At 45.7% G+C, this 27,996-nt stretch overlaps 3 protein-coding genes across 4 annotated transcripts; all 3 read right to left on the reverse strand.

The window, feature by feature from the left end:
- Window positions 1-9,174: 9,174 nt before the first annotated feature.
- On the reverse strand, window positions 9,175-10,245 carry LOC117579271. The gene is made up of 2 exons (XM_034265070.1): window positions 9,718-10,245; window positions 9,175-9,649 (listed from the first exon to the last, which is right to left on the reverse strand). The coding sequence occupies exons 1-2, from the start codon at window positions 10,219-10,221 to the stop codon at window positions 9,314-9,316; spliced, it is 840 nt and encodes a 279-aa protein (XP_034120961.1). The 5' UTR covers window positions 10,222-10,245; the 3' UTR covers window positions 9,175-9,313.
- A 646-nt stretch (window positions 10,246-10,891) lies between these two features.
- Window positions 10,892-11,580, reverse strand: LOC117579281. Its single transcript, XM_034265082.1, has one exon. The coding sequence runs from the start codon at window positions 11,503-11,505 to the stop codon at window positions 11,098-11,100; it is 408 nt and encodes a 135-aa protein (XP_034120973.1). The 5' UTR covers window positions 11,506-11,580; the 3' UTR covers window positions 10,892-11,097.
- Window positions 11,581-16,634: 5,054 nt separating this feature from the next.
- Window positions 16,635-27,996, reverse strand: LOC117579258 (CDK5 and ABL1 enzyme substrate 1). 2 transcript variants are annotated; one of them, XM_034265050.1, is made up of 8 exons: window positions 27,015-27,996; window positions 19,647-20,033; window positions 19,463-19,589; window positions 19,245-19,393; window positions 18,608-18,640; window positions 18,177-18,294; window positions 17,927-18,117; window positions 16,635-17,861 (listed from the first exon to the last, which is right to left on the reverse strand). In XM_034265050.1, exons 1-8 carry the CDS (start codon window positions 27,812-27,814, stop codon window positions 17,516-17,518), a joined length of 2,151 nt encoding a protein of 716 aa, XP_034120941.1. In that variant the 5' UTR covers window positions 27,815-27,996; the 3' UTR covers window positions 16,635-17,515. The 2 variants fall into 2 exon arrangements, with proteins under 2 accessions (XP_034120941.1, XP_034120950.1); XM_034265059.1 differs by lacking the exon at window positions 18,608-18,640 and having other exon boundaries at window positions 16,671-17,861; window positions 27,015-27,994.

Genomic DNA, 27,996 nt, shown 5'->3' on the forward strand with positions numbered 1-27,996 from the left:
TTAATTTAAGTGAAAGAAAAGAGACCAGCCGACACCCTCCCAATGCTCTTTCTGGGAAAGTCAATCAGATTTGTTTAAAAGTGTGGAAAATGTTGAGTAACAATTTTTTGTTTGTTTAACTAATTGAAATTCACTAGGCGCACAGTGCGTGCGGGCAGTAAACGCACAAATCACAACGCATGTTCCCACTTTCCTACCTGCTAGATCATTTTGGGATTTTCTTTCAGATTTACAGCCATGATTTCGTGGCTCTTCTATTTCTGGCACCCTATTGAAATGCTACAGTTTTTCCCCCAAAATCACCACCGAGAAGCGCAGAGAGAGCGAGAGAGGACCCCCATGGGGCATGGCTAATTTAATAATTTAATATTTTTCCCGTTTGTTTTGGTTTTTGAGCTCCAGCCAGGGCCACAGAAGTTCCAGCAGGTAGTAAGCAGTCTATGAGTGGATCGGGTGCTACCTACCTGCTGCCTAGATTTGGTTACACTTGGCTGGTGGCATTCTGACACTGCTGTTGACCTGTTGAAGTGCTACACATTTGCATTGCATTTGCGGAGAACGCGTCAACCCTTTCGGGAATATGTGGGATGCTAAACCGATGCCGTACTTTTGCGAGTGAGTGTAGAGGCTTCTTCGGTTTCTGTTTGCCTGTTGAACTGCTACACATTTGCATCACTCAACTCTTTGGCGCGTATGAGTACGTATGCCTACATCCGCGGGAGTTTCATTATTGCGTGATCTTCATCAGGGCTGGTGGCTCTTTTCATCTGTTCAGCTACTCCCACATGGGCTACACATGGAATGATCATTGGCGTGCATTGTCGAAGTGCATCCGAGTGTAACCTTTGAACAGGCGAACAGCAGAGTCCAGCCGCAACTTGGATGCACCCGAATGCAGCCTGAAGATTTTTCCCACTGCAGCTGCAGGTACTTTTGCACCACAGGCAGTCTCTTGGGCTTGGGTTATATTTAACAAATGGTTTTCGGATTTATATTTATATGCACCATGAGTGTGGTGTGTCTGTGGTGTCTGTGTGTTTCGGGCTCGTTTCTATGACTGCTTGAATGCATTTTTGTGTGGGATGCTGGATGCAGCTCTCTCTTTGCTGTTTGCCTGTTCCGTTTGGCCATGCTCCAGTGATCTTCTCGAAGTAATCGAAAGGAATTAGAGGGGTCACCTGGTCAAGGGTCAATGGTTTTGTAATGTCCCTGCTGTTAATTGTGTCTGCCTGTTCGGTTTGGCCACGCTCCAGTGATCTTCTTAGGGAATTACACAGATGCTCACAACTTCAATGCATTTTCATATGGGATGCTGAATGCACTTTTCCCGCTGCTTGTTTGAACCCTATTCCAAATTGTGTGAGCCTGTTCGGCATGCGCACGCTCCAGTGATCTCAGATCTTTCCAATGATGCATTTTCTTTTGAATGCTGGATGATGCTTTCAGGCTGGACCCCTACTGCGTTCATATTTAACGACTCCCGCAAGGGAATTCCATGAGTGCATGTTTTGGGTGCTGTTCTATGATTGGTTGGCTGATTGTTTTTCCATGTGGAAAGCTGGATGCAGTTTTCCTCCTACTACTAGTGATGACAGCCTGTTCGAATTAGCCTGTTCCACGCTCCAGTGAACTTGCAAGTGGATTAGATCACAGCCTCAATGCATTTGAATTTGGGATGCTGTATGCAGTTTTGGTAATGCTGGTAACCTTATTCTAAATTTTGTCAGCCTGTTCGACTTGGTCACGCTCCAGTGATCTTCTGAATTAACAATCCCTGGGGATGAATTTAATTTTGACTGAGATTAGGTTGTGGTTTCTGATTCTATGCTAACCTGTTCGTTTGATCTCTTGGGTCATGCTTCACTGATTTCGCCCTGTAACGATGACCACTGTTTTCCCGAAATATCTTGGATCTGGCATTGATGTTGCCCTGTTTTCTTAATCCGTTTCGGGCACGACTCACTGATTTTCCACAATGTATTCCTAGGGATTAGCAGGTAGCTCTTCCACATTTAGAGGGCTTTGCCTATTACCAATCGACCTACTGCCAAACGTTGTTCCCCTGTTCGAATGCGACAGTTTCGTGACCTTTAACTCTTTTCTTAATTCTCTGGCACCATTTGATGTCACTGTTGCATCACCAAACCAAAAACAAGTCGTTGAAAGAGTTAACATGCCTTAAACTGTAGCATTCGAATAGGGGAACAACGTTTGGAATAGGTCGATTGGAAATAGGTAATATCCTGGACGTGACCTGATCTCAGGTGAGGCTGCTGGCGATCTTCAGCAACAGTTTTTCTACTGCCTTTTTCTTCCTGTTTACCTGTTGGTTTGTGTGTGATTGGTCACGCTTCATTGATTTTCATTTAGGCTTCCATCTCTAATGCTCTTTGACCTCTTGGGCAGCAGATATCTCCCCCGCTGAGCCTGATCTTCAGCCTGAAATTATTGTTTGCCTGTTCCTTCGATACACATGAATGCGCTTCAGTGATTTCCTTGCCACAAGTTATGTTGCCGCCTACCTGGCTGAGCATCGATCGTTTGTTTCACTTCTCTTTTGACTCCTCGTTGCGGATGCTGAGAACCTGTTCGAAAATTATGCACCGATGCGCATCAGTGGCAATCATGAAGAGAGCAGATAATTGGATGCTCGCTCGATAATGATGCTGCGGCTTGCTGCATGACTTTAATGGATGGATGCTGGATGCGAGTTCTTTGAGTTGGAACTGAAGTTGCGATCGCCTTGTGCCCAGAGCTGTTCACCTGTTCGTTTGCTACACTTTATGCATGATTCAGTGATTTTCTAATTATGATTTATGATCTTTTGGATTAGGCAAACCATTGTTTGGTCTAGCAAATGGATTGCTTTCCACGCCGCTCTTCTCCTCCTACTGCTTTCTATGTTTCCCTATTCGAATGCTTTAGTTGTGTGACCTTTAACTCTTTCGCTCTTCAGGTGTGCGTAGAAGGTGTCCAGGGGTGACCGCAAATCCCCTGAGGACAAAAGCGCCAAAGGCTTAAATCCGTATCATTCGAATAGGGGAACAGAATCTTCTAGCCTGCCTTCGTCTTATAACTCGCCAACCGAACCACCACAGGTAGTATCTGTTTCCCAGTCAGGTAGGTGAGAGTTTGTGCCTGGGATTCGGCCCGTATTCCTTTATGCCGTACACAATCTCAGCTGAGCTGCTGCTTGTGCTGATCTCCTAATCGAGTGGTTTGGCTTGATTGCACTTTAAACCGCAGGCGGTGCCCCAGGGGATTTGTGTGTTCCTGGAAGTCGGGCTGGCGAACAAAAGCCACTCGACAGGCGGACCCAGGCAGCGTTTGATGGATGAGTTGTTTTGTTTGTTTTGCTAATTGATTTTGAACAGGGCAGCAGAAGGAACACGAAGGGAGATCCTTGCCAGCCAGAAGTTGGTCTGGGCCTGCTTGGTCCTGTTCTCCTGTTCGTTTGCTTTACTTTTGAAACTCTTTTTGTGTTGGCAAACCGGCAATTTGCATAACAATTTGTAACAATTTCCTGTTCATTTTAATACGGCGTGAAATTGGAATGGGGCCTCAGAGGCCACAAGAAGCGGCCGCCTGCCTCTATCGGCCTCGCTTGAATGCTTCTTGGGCTCAATCACAATTGTAATTCGATGCGTGTCTGAGTCCATTATGAGGGTCTTGGGCTGGGTCTTGGGCTGGGTCTTGGGCTGCGTCTGGATCTGGACTGTGTCTTCGGTGGTGGTTTCTCAGCCTGTCCCTCGGTCCTCGATCCTCGGCCAGTCTTTGCTGCGCTCCTATTCAAAAACATGAAATTATCGTGACAAACATCAGGGTTCATTAAGTTGTTACCCCCCACATACACATGATCGTGTTTCCCTTGTCATCTTCCACCTTTGGGGCACAGCTCGCGGTCGATACATGCAACAGGCTGTCAGAGAGTGTCGGTCGGTGGGCGTGTCTCCCTCGGGCACATTGTAATTTGAGACCCCATCATTTTCCACTTGATAATCTTTGCTGATGATCGCTAATTGGCTGTCAAAGTGACAGGGTCCCAGGCAGCCGCAGCAAGTAAACGCGAGTCGCAAAACTACAGGCAGTATTTCTGAACGGTTCTTGGGGTTGCTTGTGTGTGGCACGTGCCACACTTTCTTTACGTAATTTGATGCTTGTAAATGTCTTGAGGCTGAACAGGCCAGCATGGCTCGAAGTAGGTTGAAAAGATGTTTTCGTTTTTTTTTGGAAATGAAGTTTCTTTGGTTCACTTCTGGTTGAAGTCAAATTTAAATCAGCGTGAAAAGGGAAAGGAAAGGGTTATGTGGTTGCTGGTTTTTGTGGTTTTGACATCAGGAGGCTCTTCATGCCAATAAGATGTTGCTCTTTGAGCTATTTTATAGGACTTACTTGGGAACATTTAAAGTTTCCTTCAAAATACTAAGTTTCTTGGGAGTATCTCTGCACTTTGTACCTCTTAAAATATGCATCGACAGACATCCTTCATTCTAGTTCTGCTTTCCTGTTGATCGTCTTTGGGTCAACATGAAAATTTCTCACGATCAGTTCCACATGCATTTTGCGTCTGAATTTGTTCTTGTAACGGCTTTGGGCCAAGAATTTCCCACACGCCGTTGACACAAGCAAAGCGAACGAACCACGAAACCCTGCGCAGCAAATAAAACCCTCAGACACACATGCACACACACAGTCGACATCCGTTTAACGTAACGATCGGGAGCCAGCCGAGGATCTCGTTAAGAGCAACAACAAAACCAACGGCAGGCAAAGCATGAAAGCAAGAAAGAGCAAGAGAAGGAGAAGGAGGAGGAGGAGGAGAGAGATGGTGAGAGAGAAAAAACACTCGAGCTAAGCTGAAGAACTGGAATCCGCTCGCTGCCGTTGCTGTTCGCCTGTTCCCTTTTCCAGTCTTCGGCTGGAAAGTTCTCACGCGAGCACATGCCAAAACGGGAGAGGGACGGCAGACAATTAACAACTAATTTAAGCCTGTGCATATCATTTGAGTGCGAGCAAGGGAGAGGCCACATAAGAGCTAGGGTGGGGAGATCCCTTATCTGCAGGAGCTGTGGGAAACAAATACGTTACATTCTTGGCCAGCATTTATTCCCACGCGATCCTCGCTCTCGCTCTCGCTCTCACTCTCACGCGCAACTTTCGGTTTTTTTTTCGGTTCGTTCGTTTTGTCTCTGCTTTTTTATGTTTTCTTGTAGCTCTCCGTTTCACACGCTCTGTGCGTAAACCCAAAGGAGGCGGGGTGCGGTGCGGTGCGGATGCTGTATGTCTCTTCTGTTCGCCTGCTGAAAGATCAACAGAATTTGATTGAAATTCTCACGCTTGAGGGAAGGAATGTTACCTGCTCTGGAAGGATTCCCCAGCCGGGACAGGGAACACGCCCACCACAAACACTTATGCTGAGAGATGTGTATCTTTGGCTCGGTGATCTGGAAGGGATCAACGCAAGATCTTGCCTTTGGTTTTCTGTAAGCCGCTTCAAAGCACTGACACTTTCTACCCTCTTGGGCACACGACACCGACCCGAAGATATTGCCAGACGAATCACTGCCACGGCTCGCTGTTCGCCTAATATTAACCAAGACATTGCACGACTTGGAGCATTCTTCAGGTTCCATCTGAGAAACATCCCTCAAGGTAAGGATATCTTGGCACTTTCTAGGACTGCTGTTGTCCTGGTAACGCTCAAGACATTTTTTATTCGGATAACTAACAGCCTCAGGGTTGAAAACGTCTCATTGCCTCTGTGCCTGTAACTCAATAGTTTGGTGGTAGTTTTTTGGTTTCTCTTAGCAATTTCTTACCTTGACTTTCCTTCACAGGTATAAAGAAAGGTGTGGAAGGAAGCCTTGGCTTGAGCGTTTGCTTTCTGGCAAAACTGTTTGCCTGTTAGCAATCTTTATCGATTGGCTGCTTGTTTAATCAAATTTGCATATCAGAGTCCTTAGGAGCATCCTGAAATATATCGTACGCTTTCTCGCCTGCTCTGCTTGCCTGATACCCAAAACTAATTTTGTATTCCACCATTTGCCAACGTTCTCACGGCATCTTTCAACACCAGAGCATCGTAAGAGTAAAAAAAATGCTTCGAAGAACCCATAAAAAGATCAAAGATGCTCCTAAGGTTTCATATATCACATGGCTTTATCCTGAAAAAAAAAAAAATGAATGCAAGGAATCATTGCCTTGAAGTTGCTGTTGCCCCAGTAGAAACTGCCCAATTAAGACGAAACGTTCTCACGCCTCGCCGGAAATCTCAGCATGTGGTCTTGCCGTTCCACGAAAAAAAAACACATAAAAAATGACCCAAAAAACCATCGATCCCCCGCAGGTTGCCCAGAGAGCCATATTTATTTGTCAAAAAAAGGAACGGAAGCTGCACCGGAAATTGGAAGTGTACGATTAGAAATCAATTTCCTGTCTGAGGAAATACTATTTCGAGTGGCAACAAAATCAATTTCCGGTTAGGGATCACCGTTTCCGGGATAAGATCATCGTAAGATCATCGTAATAAACAGGATTTCTGTCAAGAATCTTTCACAATATTTCTGTTTGCCTATTAGCTAATTATCGAATTCTGCAACCACTTGAGACAGTTTCCCACATGGCCTTGGCCTAGTCCCATGATCATTTTCCCATGACATTTGAAAATCAATAGAAAAGGTGTGCCAGGTAGAATTTTCTTTGGGTGCTGCAGTGATTTCCATGCAGTATTTTCTGTTTCCCTGGTGCCATTTTCACTTATCCTTAAAAGAGTTGTCTCATTTTTCACACGCTGAGATCTTCAAACTACTCAAATAAGAAGAATTTCCCACGTATCTTCTGTGACGATCGGTTTCCCATGAAAATTGGGAACCGTAAAGATCACGGGCTATGCGAACATTTTCCCAGGCCATCAACAGGTAGAAAATATTGGAAAAACTCATCGTGTAGCCTATAAAAATCTCTGTTCGCCTGTTCCTTGAATTTTCCAAAACCACAAAGTGCCGGAAAATTTCACACGACACGAGGATCGTGTCGATAGAATCAATAGGCAGATGGGAAATTTTTCCCACGGCGACTCCGTTGGATCGTTTTTCAGATAATACTTATGTTTCACTTAACTAAAGGGAGGATCTCTTGTCCCGTGCTCCTTTCGGGCCCTTGCAGCAGGTAGAATTCCATTGGAGAATCTTTCCCCGAGCGGCACATCCTTCTTAATTTTTTTTAAATAACAGATTTACGAAGAAAACATTTCATTATGAAAACGGGAGGAGGTTCCCCATGTTAAGCCACAGACTGTCGGAAAATCGTTGGCTCTTTTTCTGCTCGATGGGAACCTTTTTAGGAAAATGCATGCAGGGTGCTACTGTTTTTGCTGTTGCCCTGGCAGGAATAGTTTTCCATGGCCACTACTGGGCTGGAAAATTCGCACGATCAGGACCATTTTACGGAGGATCAACAGGCAGGAAACAATTTTCCCACAGCTGCTTCCCATTCTACACATATTTTTTAAGGGGTCGTTTTTTAAACAGAATTCTTAAAAAAGAGGAGGATCCTTTTCCCATGCAACAGGTTGACTTTGCCAGCTGCATTTTCTCATGGCCCGACAGCAGGTAGTACAATTGGTGGAAAATCGTTTGAGACAGCTCCTGATTTTTCTGCTGGCCTGGTAGAAAAAGTATCCCTCTCTGCGATTGAGCTGTAGAATTCACACGATCCTTGGGCACAGGATAACTTTCCCACGCAGCTGCTCCTGCTGCAACTCCCAAATCTTTTACGCTTGTTCAAGGCACAATGCAGCCATGGGAAAAAGGGAGGAGATCTCTTTTCAAAAGCAACAGGTTGCCGGAAAATGTTAATCGCTGTATCGTGTGCTCGGTTCCAGCTGCCGCTTCCCAGGCCAGCCTCTGGCTCCAGGTAAAATTCCTTTCTTTTCGGGAAAACTCGATGGCATGTGCTGCTGTTTATGTTGTTGGCCTGGTAGAATAGTTTCCCATTTTCACACACGCTCTGGAATTTTCACACGCCCAGGAATGGGCTACCTACGAGCAACTGCTCGGCAGATGAAGATTTTTCCCACACCTGCGCCGGCTGCATAAGGTTATTCTTTATCCACATTTTTTTTAAGAATCCCAAAGAATCAATTGTATGGCTTACATTTGTAGGTGGCAGATGCCTAAAACAGGTAGAATTCTCTACAATTCTTCTTGGGTTTAGCCACTAAAACCGCTGAGCACCTGTTCAGCGGTTCTTCCGGGCTCGAAAACACGTTCCAAAGAAGCTTGAGGACCAGTGAGTACTTTAAACCAGTTTCTATTCTTCGGGATCGCTGTCCTTATTATACAATTCCTCCGGTTCATCTAGGATCTTCTCCATCGTTCATTTATGATCTCCTGTTCGGTTGTTAAACAACATTGACAAACATTTGACAATTTTCACACGATAAAAAAGAGCTTCTAAAGAACCTTCTCATCTCATCTCTCCCATGTGGCAGCCTTAATTTTCCCACAAAGAAAGGATCGTTTTCCCAAGCATCTGCCCATGGAACGACATGTGTTGACTACCTGCTCGTGCTAGTTTTCCACGGTTTTTCCGACATCACCTACTGTATTCTCTGCGGGCCTGTCAACAATATTGGCGTGCAGCCACAACAGTTGGAACATTTCACACGGTCAGCCCGTGTCAAGCCCGGCATCAACCCAAGAGCCGCCGCATTTTCCCATCCACACAAAGGATCGGCTTACAGTGCGTCGAGTCGTAGTCTGTGCCGATCTTTGATCTGTGCTCAGGCATTTATCCAGAGATAAAGAAGTGAATGAATAGAACACAGACACAAAGATTCGCTGTGATACCAAATTCTGGGAATGGAATGAATGATCTTAGAGGATGGTATGGGATGGATGCGGTGCCTTTGGAGTTGCATCACATTCCAGGGCAATGTTCTAAAATATTAAGATGCTGAGCTCCTCATAGATCGTTTGGCTTGGGGCGACAAAAAGGGTTATGGAAACTGCATAAACTGCATTTCATCATTCGTACAAGAGGAATCTTGTTCTGGAGGTTTCCGTATTTTTGAATACATATATTCCCCATTCCCAGATGTTGCTAGAACAGTTCTCAATATTTGAACAGCTGTCGCGGCTTTATACGAGTATAATAAGTACACAAATAACCAAATGAATGCTCAACATATTCAACTATTTACTTTGGCAGAACCGTGCTGAAAGGCAGACAAGAATCTCTTCCTAATCTATTAAATACAACTCCCATGCCTTGGGTGCTAGAATACTCGTTCCTCCAGACATCGTGCAAGACTCTACTTGAATCGGAACTCCCTGCAACCAGCTTGGGCGCTCAGACCGCGGAAGGGATTTCTGATGGTCTCATTGCGGAAGTCAGCCTCCGTTAGATTTATGGTGGAAACATTTGGGCAACCAGACGAGCAGGACACGGATCCGCACACGAGTTGATTGTCAATGCAGTTGTCGATGAGCCGCAGGGCGTTTTCGATGGCAGCGCTGGTGGAATACACTTGCCCAAAGGAGCATGTCCAGGCTGATCTGAGGCGCGAGTCCACGGTGCAGTCGGCATCCTTGACGTGGGTGTTGAAACTGTTTTGGCTGCTAATCGAGTAGGCATTGGCGTCGGCAATCTGTAAATGGAGATGGCCAGCATCTGCGTACAGATTGTTGAGGGCTAAAATCGGGGGAGAACACTCACCACTTTGGTCACACAGACAGTGTAGTTTAGTTGGGCACTGGGGAACTTCTTCACACAGTCCGCCAAGGAGTTCTTCAGGTTGGTGTTGTAGTATTTTTTCAGTGTGTTGTACACACTGTCGGCGCTGTTCAGAGCGGTACTAATGGTCGCCTGGCAACTGGCCACTCTTGACCGGACAGTGGCTATCGTTGGTATGCTGGAGCTGTAGTTCTGGACGCACTGCTTGTGCCAGGGGTCGATCAGCGAGAGGGGATTGATGCGAACGAAAGCCTCCTCCAGCTTCTGCTGCAGCAGATCGGCCTGCACATCGATGACCTGCTGCCGTTTGCTGAACAGCGTCCGAAAGTTGGCCAACGCCTCCTCATACTTCCTGATTTGTGCCTCGTACTGCCGCTGATTCTGATCTATATAATCATCCAGGGAATTGGCGACAGTCGACGACTGCGCACCGGCAAGACCCACAATTACCAGGCTGATGGCGGTGGCTATAAGAAAGCTCTGCATCTTGACTGCGAACTGACTGTGGATCGAACGAATTCTGAGCTACAGCTTATATAGACGCTCGCCAGCTCTCGCGTTCTTATCGGGAGGGGGCCGTGCTTCCCCTGTGACAAAAGCCGTAATCAGCTACGACCTCTATAAACTCTCCATGCTGTAGATTTTTTTTCAACACAACCAAATCTTCCTCTTTATATCGTCAGTGGGGGAATTGCTCCAGCTGGCAAAGTGTTTGCACAAGGCTCACAATTGGATTCACTGTTCGCGGAATCCACTTGAGCTCTGGATTTGCTAAAGAGTGAAAGTTAATTTATTTCCTAAACAAGAAGCTTTTAACGAGGCGACACGTGGAGTGAAGTAGGTACTGCAATTAACTAATAAACAATTTGAGAGTAAATAGAGCTGAGAGTGAGATTAGCTTTCACGCGAAATTGCTTTAGTTGAGGGATTTTCTTGAGGTGTTTTCATGCCAAAGATCAAACAGATTGCGAGAATCATTTTGATTTCCCCCCAGAAGGAGACATTGAAATAAATATTATAATTATGGGGCAAAAACACGATCACAATATATCGCCATAAAAGGCCGCGGAATATCTGGAGGGGGAGACCCGCCTACACCCACGTAGCCTCAGGCCACACCGAAGGTGATTGCACAACGGAACTTTCTAGCAATGAATTGTGTTTTGTGTTGCTTTGTTTATTAGGTGTACGAATAAATATCTATAAAAATAAAAATACAACGAACGAACGCTTAGGTTAGGGTACAATGCAAAACCGAACTAAACAAATTGGGGAATACGTATACTGATTGCAGAGTTAGTTTGATTGCTCACGAAATGTAGTAGAAGATCGGGATAGGGATAGGGATAGGATATATCTCTGTCAGTGCTGAACCAGCTTGAAGCGACTCGCCTCGGCATAGTCCCGGGCATCGGAGAAGTTTCTCTCTGGCTTAATGCGCACATCGTTGGGATCGGTGACAAACTCGCCGCTCCATGTCGGTGGCAGCACGGTCGGATCCGAGTTGTAATCGTAATAGTCCTGATCGTCCGACCGATTGCGTTCGGGCTTGATGCGCGATTCGCCGCTTTTCACGAAGGTGCCATCCCAGGCGGTGGGCAGCACAGTGGGCTCCGAGCTGCAGCCGTAGAAGTTGTTGGTGTTGGTCACATTCTGATTGTGGCGCCGGACCTTGGACACATTGTTCACGGCTCCATCCTGATAGACGAACTTGCCGTCCCAGCCCTCGCACTTGATGGGTATATAGTCCTCTTTCTTGCGTAGCGACATCTCTGGATTATCTGGAGGCTTTGTTCTTTCCTGTTCGATGTGTTCACTGCGCGTTCCAATACACGATTGAGCCAACTCAGTGCTGGTCGTATTCTAAAATATGATTTCACCTTGTTTGAGCGAAAAACTCGTCATGTAAATGATTGTTTTCTGCCAACTGATCAGCTCAGCTCAGCTCAGCTCAGACCCGAACCGACCCCCACATTGTGCAGCTCGTGTTTGTAGCTTGGCTTATTTGAATCGCTGACGTCAGGGGCATGTCGCCGGGTGAGCGACTGTTTCTTCCGTCTGTTTTTCGAACGGGTTTGCAGCGTCAGTCTCCAGGTCGCCTCCTCCACAAGTTCGCACTCCGTTGGCAATCTGGTGGCAGACAATGGCGCGTCGCTTGGCGCTTTGCCATATAAAGTCATCTTGTCTAACAGCTCAATGGCAGCCGACCCTCGCCGGAAAGTTATTGCGACCAAGCTGTCATAGACGTCTTACAAAAAGAAATATTTATATAAACATATGTACATATTGTATTTTGATTGTCGCTAGATTAACGTGATTCATTCGACATGTTCGGGAACTCAATTAGAATGTTTCCCCATTGCCGCATTCGGTTTGTTGTGCTGTTATTTTTGGAAGCTCTCCAATCTATTTCTGTAAATCAGTTCAATATGGAAATACTCATAAGAATAATTATTGTGAAAGCAGAAGGAATTTTCTATTTCATTTGTTATCTATGGGCGTTGGGAGAACCTTCTAAGGCGATTTATTGTTTGTGTATGGTCTGGGTTTAACTTTTTCCCAACCTTACCACACGTAAGCCTACCTTGCTTACCTTACAAAAATCTCAGAGAACGAAACCTCCACCTCCACAGCCCTGACCATACTCAATCGCAGACGGCAACGTGCTACTGGGCACTGTTTGCCCCATTCATCATTTCTGGTTCGTGTCCATGCGAATTGCTCGACTCATCCGCTGCACTAATTAAGCCCCAGCTCCCCCGAATCGGAGGCGAGGCGGGGACGATGCGTGGTTGGCTTACCTGCTGGATGGACTCCCTGGGCGGGAGTCTCTCCTGCGCTGGCGCTGCTTCCCTTTCCGTTCCACGCTATGCCCTTGCCCCATGCCCCATGCCCCATGCCAGCGATGGGTAAGCTCCTGCGCCACTGCCTCGTTAGAAGAAGCAACGACGACGGCGACGACGATGAGGAGGGCAACAGTTTGAAACTTTCTCATTTCGGTTTTGTTGGCCTGGCAGAATTGCCAGCCTGTCGGCCCGGCCCGGCCTGGTCTGGCCTTGCCTTGCCTCCGCCTGTTTGCCAGTTTCAACGTCTGCTTGTTTTCTGTGCGCCTAGTCGAAAATCCAACTAATTGCTTATTTTAACCCCTTCAAAACTGGGTACACACATCCATCCACACACACACACACACACAATGGAAGGTACGGGGTCTCTCTCTGGGCTTTCGTGTTTATTAATTAACAACACAAAACCCCAAACCAACAAAAGGCCCAATACACACACACACACACTTAGAGAGAGAGAGAGAGAGGGAAAGAGAGGGAACGGAGTCCGTGCCTTAATCCAAGTGCTGTCTCTCTGACTGGGCTGGCTGGCATTCATTAGTGTTCATTAGTGAAACAAAATGCTCATTTACTTAACTACCGGGAGGGGAGAGTCGTCCGCCCTGCTCCGTTCCATCGTTCGCCTTCCCGGACTCACGGGAACCATACACACAAACATACATACATATAACGAGAATACATATAAACCCCCCCCCCCTACCCTGGGTCGTCTCTGCTATGCGCCTCCCCCACCCTACCTAACCCACAGACTCGAATCTCCACGGCGTTGCACTTATCGGCACTCGGCAAGTCACTCGGCTCCCGGCCATCTCTCTCTCGTGTTGCCAATTAAAATTCCACTTATGCCAAGTTAACTCACTTGGCTCCCCGTTAATTGTCGTGGTTTTTTAATTGGACCCTTTTTGTTGCTGCTGTGGGGCTGCCATTGCCTGCCTGCTGTCTGCATCGAATAAAGCAACTACAACAACGTTTATAATGACTGGCAAAAAGCAGAACTTGTGGGTGCCGTAGTACTCCTACTACAGCCCATTCAAAAGAAAGAGATAGAGATAGACAGAGAGAGAAAGAGAGGGAGAACCTATAGTATTGTATCCCCCTCCAACTGAGAGCCTGCCTGGGTGCACTTTGCTGGCAAAACTTTTGTTTCGCTTCTTTCTCAATGTCCCGTTGGTTTCGTTTATCGCTTAGGGTTGTCGAGTCTCTGTTTGAAAGGCTAATACACGTAACCGTGAAGAAGATATGGAGAATCGTTGGCTTGGATTTCAGACTATGGTAGATTCACGTTGAACTTTTAACTTTCATCAAGCCTACTCCACATAATGTTTCCCCATTTTTACACACTTGGCAACCCTGTTAAGCATCCATGACTCGATTCAACTGATGAATGAATGAAACCCCCTCCCCTTTGGACACAGCCAGACCAGAAGCACCAGCAGCAGTAGCGGCTACAACAAGAACAAAAATGAAGTTAAAACAAAAGCCAACAAAACCCCTAATTAAAATGCATTTTCATTTGGGACGCCAGTGCTGGCTGCCACCCGACTCACCACTTCCCCTGCTCCTGCCTCCACAGCCGCTCCTTCTCTCTTTTCCTTCTCTCCACTGGAATACCCATTCGAGTGGGGCGTCCGCTGAAGGGGACTTTCGTATAGTATTGTCTGCGTTCATTAGCTAAGTCAAGTGGCCCCTGCAGAGACGCCGCTGTGCGTCACATGAACCGTTATACCATTGTACATGCCCACACACATACGCACCCTCCCTCCCTTTCGCTCTTTCGAATAACACACTAATGTGTGTGTGTGTGTATGTTTGTATGGCTGCGGGCATATTTAATTACAAAAGCTGCTAATTAGGAAACGTACACACCCACGTTGGTTAATTTGTTTGCAAACCAATTAACTCGGCGCATAGTATCAGGCGCACAGAAAACCGCAGATAGTCGACAGGCAACTACGACGACGACAGCAGCAGCAGCAGCAGCAACAGCAGCGTCGACAGCAGCAGCGGCGGGAGCAACGCCAGCAGCAGCAGCAGCAACAGCAAATGGAATATTGGTCGGACCGTCGCTTGGACAGGGCCAGTCCTCCCTCAGTGATGGAGGGGGGTCGGTCGGAAGCCATGAAAATGGTCCCGTTGCAGGCGAGCAAAAGAAAGACCAAATGAAAGAAAGAAGTTTCCAATCAGAGTGTGTGTGGTGAGGGTGCGGGTGTGCGTGGGGGGTGCAGAGTAGAACTAACTAACAACTGTTAACGCAGAGAAACCACAAAAGATAAGGCGTAGTGCCGGGGAGTTGTGCTATCTTAGAGGGGTGAGGGCCTGTTCTGGGGGTGAGGTTCAAGAAAAATGTCTAATAAATGAAAGCGAAATTTTAATGAAAAAGTTCCTATGTGTGTGGTGTGTGTTTGCGTGTGTGCGGATGGGGTTCGGTTCTTAATAAATGAGCTTAAGTTTGAGCAAAAGTTTTTGCTTCTGATTCTGATTCTCTCCTCAGCATTGCGGATGGGACGGGATGGGACGGGACGGGACGGAAAGTTGTGCGTGCTAATGAGTAATAAACTTGGGTGAAGGGGGAGTGTGCGTCCCACACACTGCACCCACACACACAACTAATCCAGTGCCCAACCCATGGATCCGCGAACAGCAGCAGCAGCAGACGTTTTTGTCAGGCGAACAGAAACCGTAGAGACCGCACTCTCACTCACTCTCTTTGACCCAATGAACGCGTGGCGGGAGAGAGAGAATGTGGAAAACGGCCAAAACATTGAGCGGAAGGCAGAAGTGCCGAAGGGGAGGTTAGATGGTGCCTTCAGTTCCGGCTTTGCTTTTGCGTTAATTAGTTTTGAGCGTTTCCATTATGCAGGGTCATGTGGCGTCAAGCCATACAGAGAGCGTCAGGCAGAGATAGAGAGAGAAAGTGAGAGAGATGCTAAAATAGAATATTTGATATTCTGTGTATTTCTCTATATCTTCCTCACCCACCCATGGCTTTGTTGCCAATTCACTTTGTTTTAATTTAAATTGCAGATTTAATGAAGATTGGGATTGAAAGTTAGGGTATATTGGGGATATTTAAGTTGGTGTACACCTTGAAACAGGTGAATATCAGATAATTTTAAAGTCGTTCCTCAACTTAGGGCATTTAGACGGTCGCAACAACTCTCTTGGAGTTCGTCCCCCATTAAATTGTGCTGATAGGAGAAAAGCAAACTGCGATTGCAACGCATTACACACACACACTCTCTCTCTCTCTCTCTCTTGGCGTGTACGTATGTAATTCTACACTAGCAAAGCCAATTATTACAAGGTAAGGCAATTACACTGATTTGAGTTGCCTATTTGGTTGTCCACCATTTCACTTGCTCCACCCAACATGAGAAATATATAAGTGATAAGTATTGGCAGATCGCTCACTGGAAATGCCTCACCTCGCTTTCAATCACCTTGTGTCGTAGCGACCTCTGCCCGTTTTCTGGCTGCCCGAAAAGCTTTTAGCTACAACACATATGAATGCTTATCACAAAAGAGTTTACGGATGGCACCAACAACCACACATAAAGAAAAACCCAACAAAAGGCAACGTGCATAGCTCTTTCCGCTCCCCGACCGCCGTCGCGTAGGTTCCCCTCTTGGGGCACACGTGTGCTGGTGCCGGCTCGTATTTTTCGGGTTATCGCGGGTTAGAGAACTCTTTTTTTGTCGTGTCTGCCACCTGTTGTCGACTGCTGTGCCCCTGTTGCGCTGACAAATAATCGATCGTAAGTAATTTATTGATTTCTGATTGATGGGGCCATCACATCATCCAACTGTCAAGCCAATCAATAAGTTCCGGGGCGATGCGACTTGGGGTTTTCTTGGGATCTTCGGCCCTGTCCGGTAGGATTAGCCAGCTTTGGGCACGCGGCCAACAGCAAACAGCAATAGGCAGAGATCGTCGTCGATGTGGAAATTTGAATAAAATTAACATTACAGCAACAGCACAAGCAGTGGCAGTGGCTGCGACAACAAAATGTTGATAAGAGCTGAGCTTATCACTGCATAAATTAGCGTTTAACGTCATTGGTTTTTTGATAAAGTTAAGTTTATTCATTTTTGAAATGTCAATAACAGAAAACCCAAGAAAAACATATGTAACTTTCCTAAAAACATAAACACTTATGAATCTAAGGATTATGAAATTGTGGGGTATTTTTATGTATTTAGGTCATTTTTTTTAATCTTTTATGGCTTTTTTGTAGTAAAACTAATCCTAGTGGCTTACGATAGCATTTGTATGTAATATAATAAGCACGATAACCGCATATGTTTTGTATGAATCTACTCGCTAGTTGCAGTTTGATAAGCCAGAGGGCTGCACTTGGAGGTCTTAAGAAGCCTAATATTTTCTGTATGCTCGATCAAATCATAAATGGATAGTATATAGAATATTGCTATCAGGGTTTTCCGATTGGTTGATGTTTTTACTGATTGAAATTGAATAAATATTGATTTTGTTTCTTTATGCAAAAATAATGTGTTACTGTGGTTTTTTCAAATATTTTCTATTGTGGTTACTTTATCTTGTGGAGTACACGGAGTAGAAGCCCCGCCTGACTTCAATCAAACGCTATAGAAGAACAAACATTTCGACCAAAGAAAACCGCACATTCTACAAGTTGTTGTTTGGCTACAAAAGATCTACATGTCAAACACATTTCACTGTGGCGACACCTACATTTATGCACTCTACATGAACTCATTGCATACAGTGGCGCCACTGAAATCAGCGATCTCTTATTGAACTAACGATTTGTTTTTTTTGGTCGAAATAATGTCTCCCACGCCTCGCCCTACTTGCGACTACCGGTGCGACGAAGATGCTGTTTGGTGGTGGCCGCCGCTGTCGCCACCACCTGCGCTGCTGCCAACAAAGTGTTTTCGGTGCAGCGCCGGGGCCAATTCTAGGATTCGTAGAGGAGCCTCTGGTAGTGCGGCAGAACCTCGTGCATTGGCACATGCAGGCTGAACTCCAAGGCGACGAGCACCGCAAACTCGGACGATATCAGCTCCTTGCGATTCAGCCGAAACACACTCTCCGTCTTCTCGATGAGGCTCTTGAGGGAGTCGCCCTTCACATCGTTCATCTTGGCGCTGAGAAGCAGACAGGCGCCAGCGCACAGTTTGCGGTTGCTCTTGTTGATCAGATTGCCCAGAATTAGCTTCTCAAAGTAGACGTAGGCCTGCGAAATTGTGACCAGATCGATGCGTGTGTCCAGCTTGTTGATCCTGCGCATCTCGCGCTTGATGCTGTGGGCAGAAGGTAAACAATTAATAGAGTTGCATGAGAAATGGATGACTCCTCAGAAAAATACCTCCTCAACTTGCTCAGGGTTAGCTGAATGGTGGGGAACTTCTCGCGAAACTTATCGTTCAGCTCCTTCTTCAGATCCGATGGCCGCACGTAGTCTATCACCGACGTCATGTAGGATGTAAAGGTCAACAGCGTGCGATGCTTGCCGGCAATCAGCTCTGGATCATCCAAGATGTTGGCCGAGTACTGATTCTGCAGAAGATCAATGGATATTAAATAAAGAAATTAACTGTGAAATTATATTCACTTACGGTCGGACCACGGGGTGTGTCACCACCCAGCACAATGCTATCTATGTCCAAATCCAGCTTGTTCTCGGGGGTGGGACTGGCCGCGCTATTCCGATTGTTATTCTCATACGTAAAGCACCTGGGGAGAGGAAAGTAACTTTATTATTTATATGTACACATATGCACTAGGAAAAGTGTCTTAAGGCAGAGCGTGAGAGAAGGCGGAATCGGGTTAGTTGAAGCAATGTTCTTCTGTTGGATGTTTGTGTGTGCGAGGAGTGGGTGTGTGCGTACGTGTGTGGGTGTGAAATTGGTTAGTGGACTAAAAGCGTTTGGCAGCAAGAACCCAGCCATGGGCCACAGCCCTCGGGTGTTTAGGATAGCGACATCATGGCTGGATTGGCTGGTATTTATTTATTTTTTTTTCATATTAGCTGCTTTCATAAATTTACCATTTGCCTTGACGTTTGGTTATGGTTTTTGTGCTGAAACGAAGTAGTGCAAAGCGTTAAATGAATTAGCAACAAGTTAATGCCACAAAATGTATTCAAATGTACGAGGTGGATCGACCAATACAAAGAAATACAATCTAAACTGAGAGTATCGTGGCTGATTGGACTACTACATAAATATTTCCCTTCTCATACAAATTCAAGATTATACAAAGTTTAGAAACATGCCGAGTCTGAACATTTCCGAACACTTGGATTATTGGGTTATAACAGACTCGATTCGACTCATGATGACGCTAAGTGTTTGCAATTTGTTTGCTCAGCCAATTGCCTCAATTCGACTACAAGTTGGGCCCCAAAAACAAAAGAACGGAGAAGGATCTGATTACAAAGCAATATGAGAAATGTTTTTGTTTCTCTTGTTGACTTCCATCTAGCTTACATTGTACATATAATTGGATTATTTGGACTATGCTAACAAAATAAATCATTCGGTATGGCGGGCCATGCACAATGTCGATTGAGATGTATGTTTGTGGCAATGGTACATGGTGTATGACGAAATGGAACTGAACGAATTAATACAAAAGTAGATCCTAAACGTGGTGTTATGGGATGGCCGGAACCTGGCACGAACCTTGCTATGCCGTGATTCTTGAGCGCAGCTGTGCTGGTGATTTCCATTTGATTCTCGAAGATGGAGGCATTCGCCGATGCATTGCCATACTTCTTGCGCTCCTTTTCGTACTGTCGCGATGGTATCAAGAGATGGCCATAGGATATATCCTGGGAACAAAGAAGGCAGAGAGATGTTGGTTAGGAAATCTTTTGGGTAATCCCAATTGACGGACTCACCTGACCACTCTCGGCCTTTTGCATGCCCATCAAATCAAAGGGATCGAATGGGGCATCATTGATGGAGCTCAGGGGACGTGATGTGGAAGGATTACGCCGACGACGATCCTCCTTGCGGAATTCGGTTCTAGAAATCAATAAATTGTTAGACTTTATGTTCTATCCTCATATTCTTTCTACACACCTTCCGTTCTTGCCCTTGTAGTAGGGCAGGGCTGAGAATATGAAGAATGGTATCTTGCGGGACACCAGCACCATCCGCTCATCCCGTTGTCCCAGTCCCAATCCCTGGACATTCGTCGTCCCCCTGCGGCTGTCAGTGATCTGCACTGACTTGCTCAGGCTGTTCCGGAAGCTGCCCGAAAAGTTGCCAGCCGGCGCGAGGCTCTCCGTGCTGCTGTCATCCGTGATGTGGCTCACACTCGATCCACTCAGTATGTACGTTCGCTTGAGGCCGCCGCCCACCACGATGCTGGAATTGGAGCCAGCCCGCATCCCAGGCGCCGTGTTCAAGCGCGCCCGCCGCTCGGGCTGCATGCTCGGCTGATCGCTTGCTCCATTGCTGAAGGTGCTGTGGAGAGACAGAAGATGAGGATCGGTTAGAATCGAAGTGATCTAAGGGGCAACAGGCGCTCAAAGATGCGAGACAAGTGGAAAACGTGCGTAAAAAACCACAGCAAAATCCAAAAACTTTGTTCGGATGGACCTTGAAGGCGCTTTTATACTCTATGGTGTAAGGAATGCTAACTATTTCATAAGCTTTGAAGTGTCTTTTGGAGAAGGTCTGTGATTTCTTTGATTAAGAGGAAGTCGGAACCCCTAAGATTAGATCCGTTTATAATCTCGTTTTCCGAAATTTAGGTAACCTTATTTTTAGTGAAACTACTTACAAGGGTATCTTAATTTTGTGCTCTAAAGCTACTTGCGGTTGTTTTTGGTATAAAAATACATATGTATTTTTTTCGTTGGTATTTATAAATTCAATGACAAACATGTGCGCTGCCAGGCGTGTCGTCTCGTCACACCCCTCATGCAAAGATCGATATTTTCACAGGGAAACAGAAAACTATGCTGCACACACAAGATTTTCATTCATTCATTTGCTTTTCTAAGGGCGATCAGAGCTGCTTATCGCGTGGTGGTGGGAGGGGGCTCCAGCTCCGTCACCGAAGCATGGGTATTTTTGGAAAACAAATATCTACACACAAGTGAAAAATACCGACACTTACGCACACACACCACACACACATGCGGCTATGGCTGCGTCGAAGGGCAAAGCAACAGAAGTCAACGTCTCTGTGCTGCTCTCGCTGAGCGCCTGGCATATTACCTTGGGATAATTGGTCTAGGTCGAGGTTACAACTCGACAAATAAAGAGCACCGCAAAAGTGGCGTGAGCTCCGCAGAAGCAGAAGTCAGACAGTGAGAGAGTCAAATGAACTGTAAATTAATTGGGGATTATAAGAAGCACACGTATAAGATGCTAATTGGTTTCAAAATGTGCAACCCACTCCCATTGGAATTATGACGGAGGTGGCGCCAAGCCTGTCATAACCCGTTAATTAGTTGGAGCATTCTAACAGGCGCGCAGAAAGCGAAGCACGAATATTCCCGCTTACAAATGTAAGAGCAAGTAGAAGGAGGAGGCCAGAGACAGGAGAAGAAGCCTCCAAAATGTTAATGTAATAAGGGCCCTCGGTCGGCCGCAACGCAACAAACATTTTTGTGCGTTTGCTTTTGTGTTTATCTTTCGCCTAACTTATTGACTCGCTAATGAGTGTGTGTGTGTGCGTGAGTATGAGAGAGCTGATAAGAGTGCCCGATTAGGGCAGAGCGAGACGAAGCATACGCTGCAGGTATCGCACACAAATGCAACTCTTGTACCTTGACTGTACGCGTGTGTCTGTGTGCGGCAGAGTTTTTTTTGGTAGTTTTCGGATTCTATTTTTATTTTTGGAAACTCCAACTATCCATAGCTGGGCGCCTGTCATTTAAACAAACAAAATTTCCATATGTAACAATAGGTTTTTGACGAATTCGAAATGGGATTTTGTGAAAATATTCCCGAAAATGATCTCAAGCTTCTAGCTTCGAAAAGGAAAAATGCATTCAAAATAAACTTTTTATCATCACCGAGCATTGTTATGTTATTGAGGCGTTAGTGTAAATATTTTTCAGAAGCAAAATCCCATTAACAGTTCTATTAACAGCCATGGGAACGTAGCACCGTGTTAACAGAACACAAGCCTTAAAAGTATGTAGACGATCTTTACAGCCCATGCGTTAACATCAAACTTTTAGTCTCTCTCCACAAGCAGCACTGCTTCCCCCTGTACGAACAACAGATACAAATCTTGGGACAAGACTTTCGAAATCTCTAAGGCAAAACCATCTTGCTCAACCCATATAGTCGTACTTTATTGCAGCCCAGCTGTGCCAGTATCTCTGATTTGCAAATATTGACCGAAATGCTACTAAACGCTTGCGTAAATATACTTTTCACATCTGTAGACGACCCTGGGCAAATAAATCATGCTTGGGAGCGGCATATGTATGTATGTACATTTATAAGCACCAAGAATTGAAAGTTTAATGTTTTAATTGCGCTATCTGTACTGCCCCCCTGCCCGTTCCCCTAAATGGTAAATTTATCAGTCAGAGTCTTTGTTCATTGTGCTGACTTGTTGGTTTTGCGGTTATCAGCGAATAAACAGACGACGGTAATGGCAGTACGCTCTTTATATAAATGTACCTCCTCACATTTGACTAGATCACGTGCCTCAAATGGAATGCAAGTTTGTCGAAACATGTCCAAAAGTCTGGGGTATATAAACAAGAAAATGGTAGACATAGAGAATAAAACTAATAGTAGAAAGACAGATAAATAAATATGCAAATCGAAAACATGTTTTATGTGTAAAATACGAAACGAAAATACTTGCAAAACGCGCTATCAAAAGTTCAAAGCTCTAGCAGAGCATTACATGTGTATGTATGATCATTCCTCCATGAGAATGACGCACATTCTTCCTCGGCTGTAAGGCCACAATCAATTAATCTCTCAGTTCGAAAAAACGGTGAGCTATCGATAAGGTGAAACCAAAAAGCGTTTAGAAATACCAAGATAGAGAGAGAGAGAGAGAAACGGAAAGCAACAATAATAATAATCGTGTTAGGAAAGGCTAGGCGAAGCAGAAACCGGACAAACAGAGAAACGGGGAAACACCAACTTGTAAACAAATAATCAGCACAAAAGGTAGAGTGGAAGAACGATTGTGAGCTTTTTGGATCAGCAAAAAGAAAAATTGAATACAAACCAAAGAGGCCAGACCTCGAACAGTTGTTTATAAAGGGAATAAATTAGGGCAAATAAATGAATTTTGTATATTTATACGATACAAGGTATTGAAGATCATGTACATACGTAAATATGTATGGTAAATAGTAGCCCTTAGCCATGGAAAGCTTTCACTGACAGTGAAACTTCAAACTTGCTCGTTGTTTTATATTTTATATGACTGAATTGCACAGCAAAGAGTGGAAGTGGAATAACAAAATACCATAGCAAAAGAGAACACCCATCAAAACCGCCTCGAACCGCTTTGATTTTTAAAATGAGAAAAGAGAAACAGACAGAGAGAGAGAGAGAGAGAGAGGGGAAACAGCAAAACGAAACGATTAAGCGCTTTAAAGAGAAGTCTTTCGGTCACAGCCTGTACCATTGGGTGTTTCGAATGATAACGCACTACTACGGGCCTTGTTTTGGGTAGTGTCGTAGCTTGCGCAACGAACGCCCCGATGGGGGAATGGATAATGGGCGTGAGTGAGTGATAGGCAAACAAATTGCCATACAAATACGTGGTCTAGTATACGCGCTTCTTATCGTTCAGTTCTTTGTTAGCATCCATAAATGTTGAGCTTTATGGATTGTCTGTGTTGATCTTTCATTCTCTAGGGAACTTAGTGGTGTTGCAAATGTGGAAACCGGTTATTTGGGAGCAGGTTTCCAATGCAAATTGCATCCTTTGTGCTTATACATAAACTTGTTGCACCACTGACACACTTATTTGCAACCCCAATATAACTCACAGAACAACCCCGAGAGCATGCCCAGGCATATTTTCACAACAGAATGCAATAATCAGAGCTGCTGCTGTTGCTGCTACTGCCTGTTTCAAGGATTAGAACCTCAAAAGCACAACGAAAACAAACAGCAACCGGCGTCAGGAGTAACCGGTTCTTATTACGTCTTCGATTGCATAAAACTCTGGCCTCAAGGTTACCCACTTTGGTGGAGTGCCTCGCCCTGCTGCAGGGTTGCTCAGCGATTGGGAGGAGGGGAGTATGAGGAGACTTCGGCCTGGACAGGTTTGCCGAACCCTGGCATTGACATTGACATTGCTGCCATTGCCATTGAAACGAGACGGCCCAGGAGCAGCCAATGAGTGCAAGCGTTGCCACATGGCCGCAGGATGGAGAGCTTTTGCCTTCTCAAGTTCAATGCTAAGCTTCAATTATTCTACCGGCTGGCTGGGCTGTCCTTGAATTAGCTTCCGCAAGACCACGCAAGGGAAAGAGAAAGAGAGAGATAGAGACGCCGGGGGAACCAGACCAAGGCATTAAATCAAATTAAAGGGCATGACGCAATTTCTGAATGAGTGACGAGCCTTCGAGGGTCTCGGGTCTCGAGTCTCCGCGCAGAGGAAGTGAGCGAGAAGACAACAAATTGTTTACGTTTTTTGGCAAGCCATTTTAAATGTTTTTGCCTGCTCAACTCTTTCATTCATCAACATCACCAAACTCCACTCCACTCCGTTCCAAGACTTGCTCAAATTTCAAAACAAAAACTGGACTTAAGTTGTTTGTTGTTGATTTTCAATTTGCGTCGTAGTTTTCAGCGCTTTGCCTGAATGCCCTGGCGGCAAGAATGTTCCCACAGAGAGGGAGACACAACTGTGAGGGAGTCTCGCATAGCAAAATATTTTCGTTTTGCAACAATTTGTGGGCTCTTGAAAATTAGCTGCTGAGGCCCACATTTTGAAGCGGAAATAATAATGTAATTGAAGATTGGTGGGTAAAAATGAACTCTTTCCATAAACAGGAAGCGAAATGAAGCTTTAATGGTGATGTCGCAAGAGAAGTCTCTGTATGGTTATGTTATTCATAAAAGAGAGGTACTCCAGAATTAATGTTCCCCTGCGGTTTATTTGCTGGCCAACAATTGAATCATGATTCACCTATATTTTGGCTCTGCGCTGGTATCAGAAGTGCCAAAGTACAAACCAGCATGAAGACAACATTAATTAAACATCAAGTTCCGAGCAATTATAGATGTACGATAGATAGATATGTATTATTAGAATAGTCAGTTATCTGTCGCCTGACAAGAGTAGAAGCATTTAAAAATTGTCCATCACGTCAATGACGTTATCTTAAGTAATCTCTAGAGTTAAGTTCGCTTTCAAGTCGAGCTGCGACTATGGATCTTTGGGAAATAATCTAATCGGCAACACGATAAGGCAGCTAAAATTGTACGAACTTGATCTACATCCCTTTGGTTTAATAATTATAGGTTTAATGGATCCTGCTGTTGTAATTAGCCCAAGCGGCAGGTAACTTAGAATGATTTACCCGAACAAATGCTCTGACAGGTCGATGAAAAGCCAATTGGCTTAAGGCCAACTGCATATTTTGTGAGGGAAATGTGAACAAACAATATAAACGCCTAACCCAATTAGAGAGGCCTCTGCCCCAGCCACAAAGGGCCACCGGGGTGGTGCCGACACCAGTTGAGTAGGCGAAAAGAAACTGAAACCGAAACTGTACTACGTGAAAAGAAGCAGAGTGCCGCGCAGTCAGCCGAGCGGTAAGGCGCATAGAGGGGCATGTGGTATGCGGGGTGGTGTTCGGGGGCAGAAACAAGGTCAGTTTGCCAAAGCGCAACGGGTGCAAGCAGCAATTGCAAAAGCACCTGCTGCCAGAGTGCGGCGGCGGGTTCAATGTAACTTGTCGCATGCGTTGGCATTGAAGTGAAAGCTTTGCAGAGCTTTCCAAGGAGAGAATAAGAAACAATGCACCGGTTCAAGCTTACAAGAGAGAGAGAGAGAGAATGAAGGAGAGTGCGTGCGAGAGTGTGTTACGCAGGCAGCGAGAGAGAGAGAGAGAGAGAGAGAGTGGGACACACAGAGAAAGGCCACGTGGGAGAGTGTGTAGGGTAGTTCGAGTCCCTGCGAGAGCGGCAGTTCAAGGAAGTTTAAAGTCGTTCATTGTTCCCCCCCACCATGCTCTTTGTTGCCCTCCTCCCATCATTGTTTTGTTTTTGCACAAATTATTGCGTAATTGTTTTGTGTCTAGCAGTATCGATGATTCACAGCTAAACGCTGCGTGTCAACGCCTGACCAAAGACAATGACTAGTTACAGTTACAGTTAGAGCAAGAGCCATTTAACGATTGACAGACCGTTTAAAGTGCGTGACGAAACCGCAAAGCCGCTGTTAGGGGGTGTGCTCTGGAACGGCACACGAATTGTGGCACAATAAAAGCTTTCGATTAAAATTAAGTGAACGCCGCCGCCTCACTCATGCACAATTGTTGTTTGGACAATTTTGCGGGGCACGCTGTCCAATTTACGTTAATTGAACAGGCACACGTCTCTCGTTGCAATTGTGGGGCGCCACACAATCAACGAATCGCATCTACAATGCCCGCCACACACATCTTTGGATACATTCTAAATATAGCCCCAAGCAACAGAGAGGAGAGCCAACCAGCCCCGCTGGGGTTTGTTCATAATCAGGCGACGAAAACGTGAAACACTTCAACACAATGTGTAGTCTCGCTGCTACAAAGTTTATTTCTAAAAGATACTGTGGGCAGGGGGATGGAAACACAAGGTTTATTCCATCGCAAAAACACCTTTTTGGCCCATTGTACCTTGTATATGCGCACACATAAATATTGCCCATGCGTCAGATGAGAATAAAATATTCGAAAAAAAAAACATAAATTCAAATTTCACAAATGTATTACAAATTCTGAATAACCATACACCTGCTGTGTGGATCATTGTTTCTCCGAGCGTTTGTTTGTTTGTTTGTCCACCTTGTCAACCTGTATTCGCCGCATTTGAACAATTTGAGCCTTTTGCAAAACTAATTAGATATCAAGCGTCAATTGGCGAGTGCAAAATTGCGCGGATATCTCAATCATTTACGGCGAATTAGTGCCCAAAATAATAAATAACAACAGATGAAACCAACAACTATGCCCACATGAATTATTGAATTAAAAGAAAGGAACCCCAATCACACCCCGAATCGAATTAACAAGTTTCCCAGCGATAGATGTGATTCAGAAATAAGTGCCCAAAGCAGGAAATATCTTTACAAAGAGAGAAATATTTATGAATATGCGAACGGACCAAAGTCTTTTCTTTGACGTCAACTTTGCTGTCATTTCAGGTGGAATTTGAGCAATAATAAAATGATGGAAAATTCTAATTAATTGTGAATAAGGAAATAAGGCATTTGGCTAGCTAAAAATGTCCACTTACCGCTCTCTGAGGGGCAATAGCTTTGCCCCTGCTCCTCCGACGCCACCGCCGCTGCCCAGATTGGACACCTTGAGCGGTATTTTGACGCTATCCGAATCGCTGCCGCTTTCGGCACCAGATCCTCCGCTACCGGCGGGACATGCCCGCGCCTGCTGCTGATGCTGCTGCTTCTGCTGCTGCCGAATGCTCATATTGCCACTGCCCGGAGCCTGTCGCTTTATGTTGCGTCTCTCAGCCGACACAGCGGGACTGATGGTCGCCGCACTGTGGTCGGTAGGCAGGACATTCATCAAGTATTGACCCATATTTTCAGTTTCACTAAAATGCCCATCACCATCACTGCCACCGCCAGCAGCGGCGGCGGTGGTGCACTCGTCCAGCAGCATGCCAAAGTCCCCGAGGCCGCCACCGATTTGCACATCGATGGCGGTGCAGAGGATTGGTATGGAGGTGCCACCATTCTGGTGATGATGGGGTGGCTGCTGATGTTGCTGATACTGGTGGTTCTGCTGCTGCTGCTGTTGCTGCTGCTTCGCCTGCTGCTGGGCCGAGTGGCCGCGCTGCTGATGATGCTGCTGATAGTGCTGATGGTAGCCTCCGGCGCCCAGTCCCAACGCCGACGTGGCGTGGCCGTTGCTGTAGGTCGGGGTCGGGTTCTTATTCTGGTTGCAGATAATGCTGCTGCCGAATGTTGCGCCAAATTTTGTGTCCCGGTGTGTGCCATCTAATGAGATATTCGATAGGAACGAGATCGCAGCCAATCTGCGCCTGTGTCTCGTCTTATTAAGCGATGTTGCCATTAGGCAGTAAACCGATTTCTTCACTTGCAAAATGTAACCGACTCGAAGGTTTTGAGCTGGGGGAGGGTTGCTTGGAATGTGTTTTTTTTTGTTTCCTCGGGAATGTCTTCCTTACCCTCTCTCTCGTGTGGAATGGTCAACCTGCTGCTGCACTCTCTCGCTCTCTCTCTCTCTCTATCTCT

The sequence above is a fragment of the Drosophila guanche genome, unplaced genomic scaffold, assembly GCF_900245975.1.
Source record: "Drosophila guanche unplaced genomic scaffold, DGUA_6, whole genome shotgun sequence".
Taxonomy (NCBI): Eukaryota; Metazoa; Arthropoda; class Insecta; order Diptera; family Drosophilidae; genus Drosophila; species Drosophila guanche.

Coding starts and splice junctions, on each gene's coding strand:
- LOC117579281 (XM_034265082.1), bottom strand. CDS start 11,505: ATGTCGCTACGCAAGAAAGAGGACTATATACCCATCAAGTGCGAGGGC.
- LOC117579258 (XM_034265050.1), bottom strand. CDS start 27,814: ATGGCAACATCGCTTAATAAGACGAGACACAGGCGCAGATTGGCTGCG. Junction 19,394..19,462: donor AAAAGGCCGAGAGTGGTCAG/GTGAGTCCGTCA, acceptor CTTTGTTCCCAG/GATATATCCTATGGCCATCT. Junction 18,641..19,244: donor AAGAATCACGGCATAGCAAG/GTTCGTGCCAGG, acceptor ACTTCGTTTCAG/CACAAAAACCATAACCAAAC.
- LOC117579271 (XM_034265070.1), bottom strand. CDS start 10,221: ATGCAGAGCTTTCTTATAGCCACCGCCATCAGCCTGGTAATTGTGGGT. Junction 9,650..9,717: donor CTGTCTGTGTGACCAAAGTG/GTGAGTGTTCTC, acceptor CTCCATTTACAG/ATTGCCGACGCCAATGCCTA.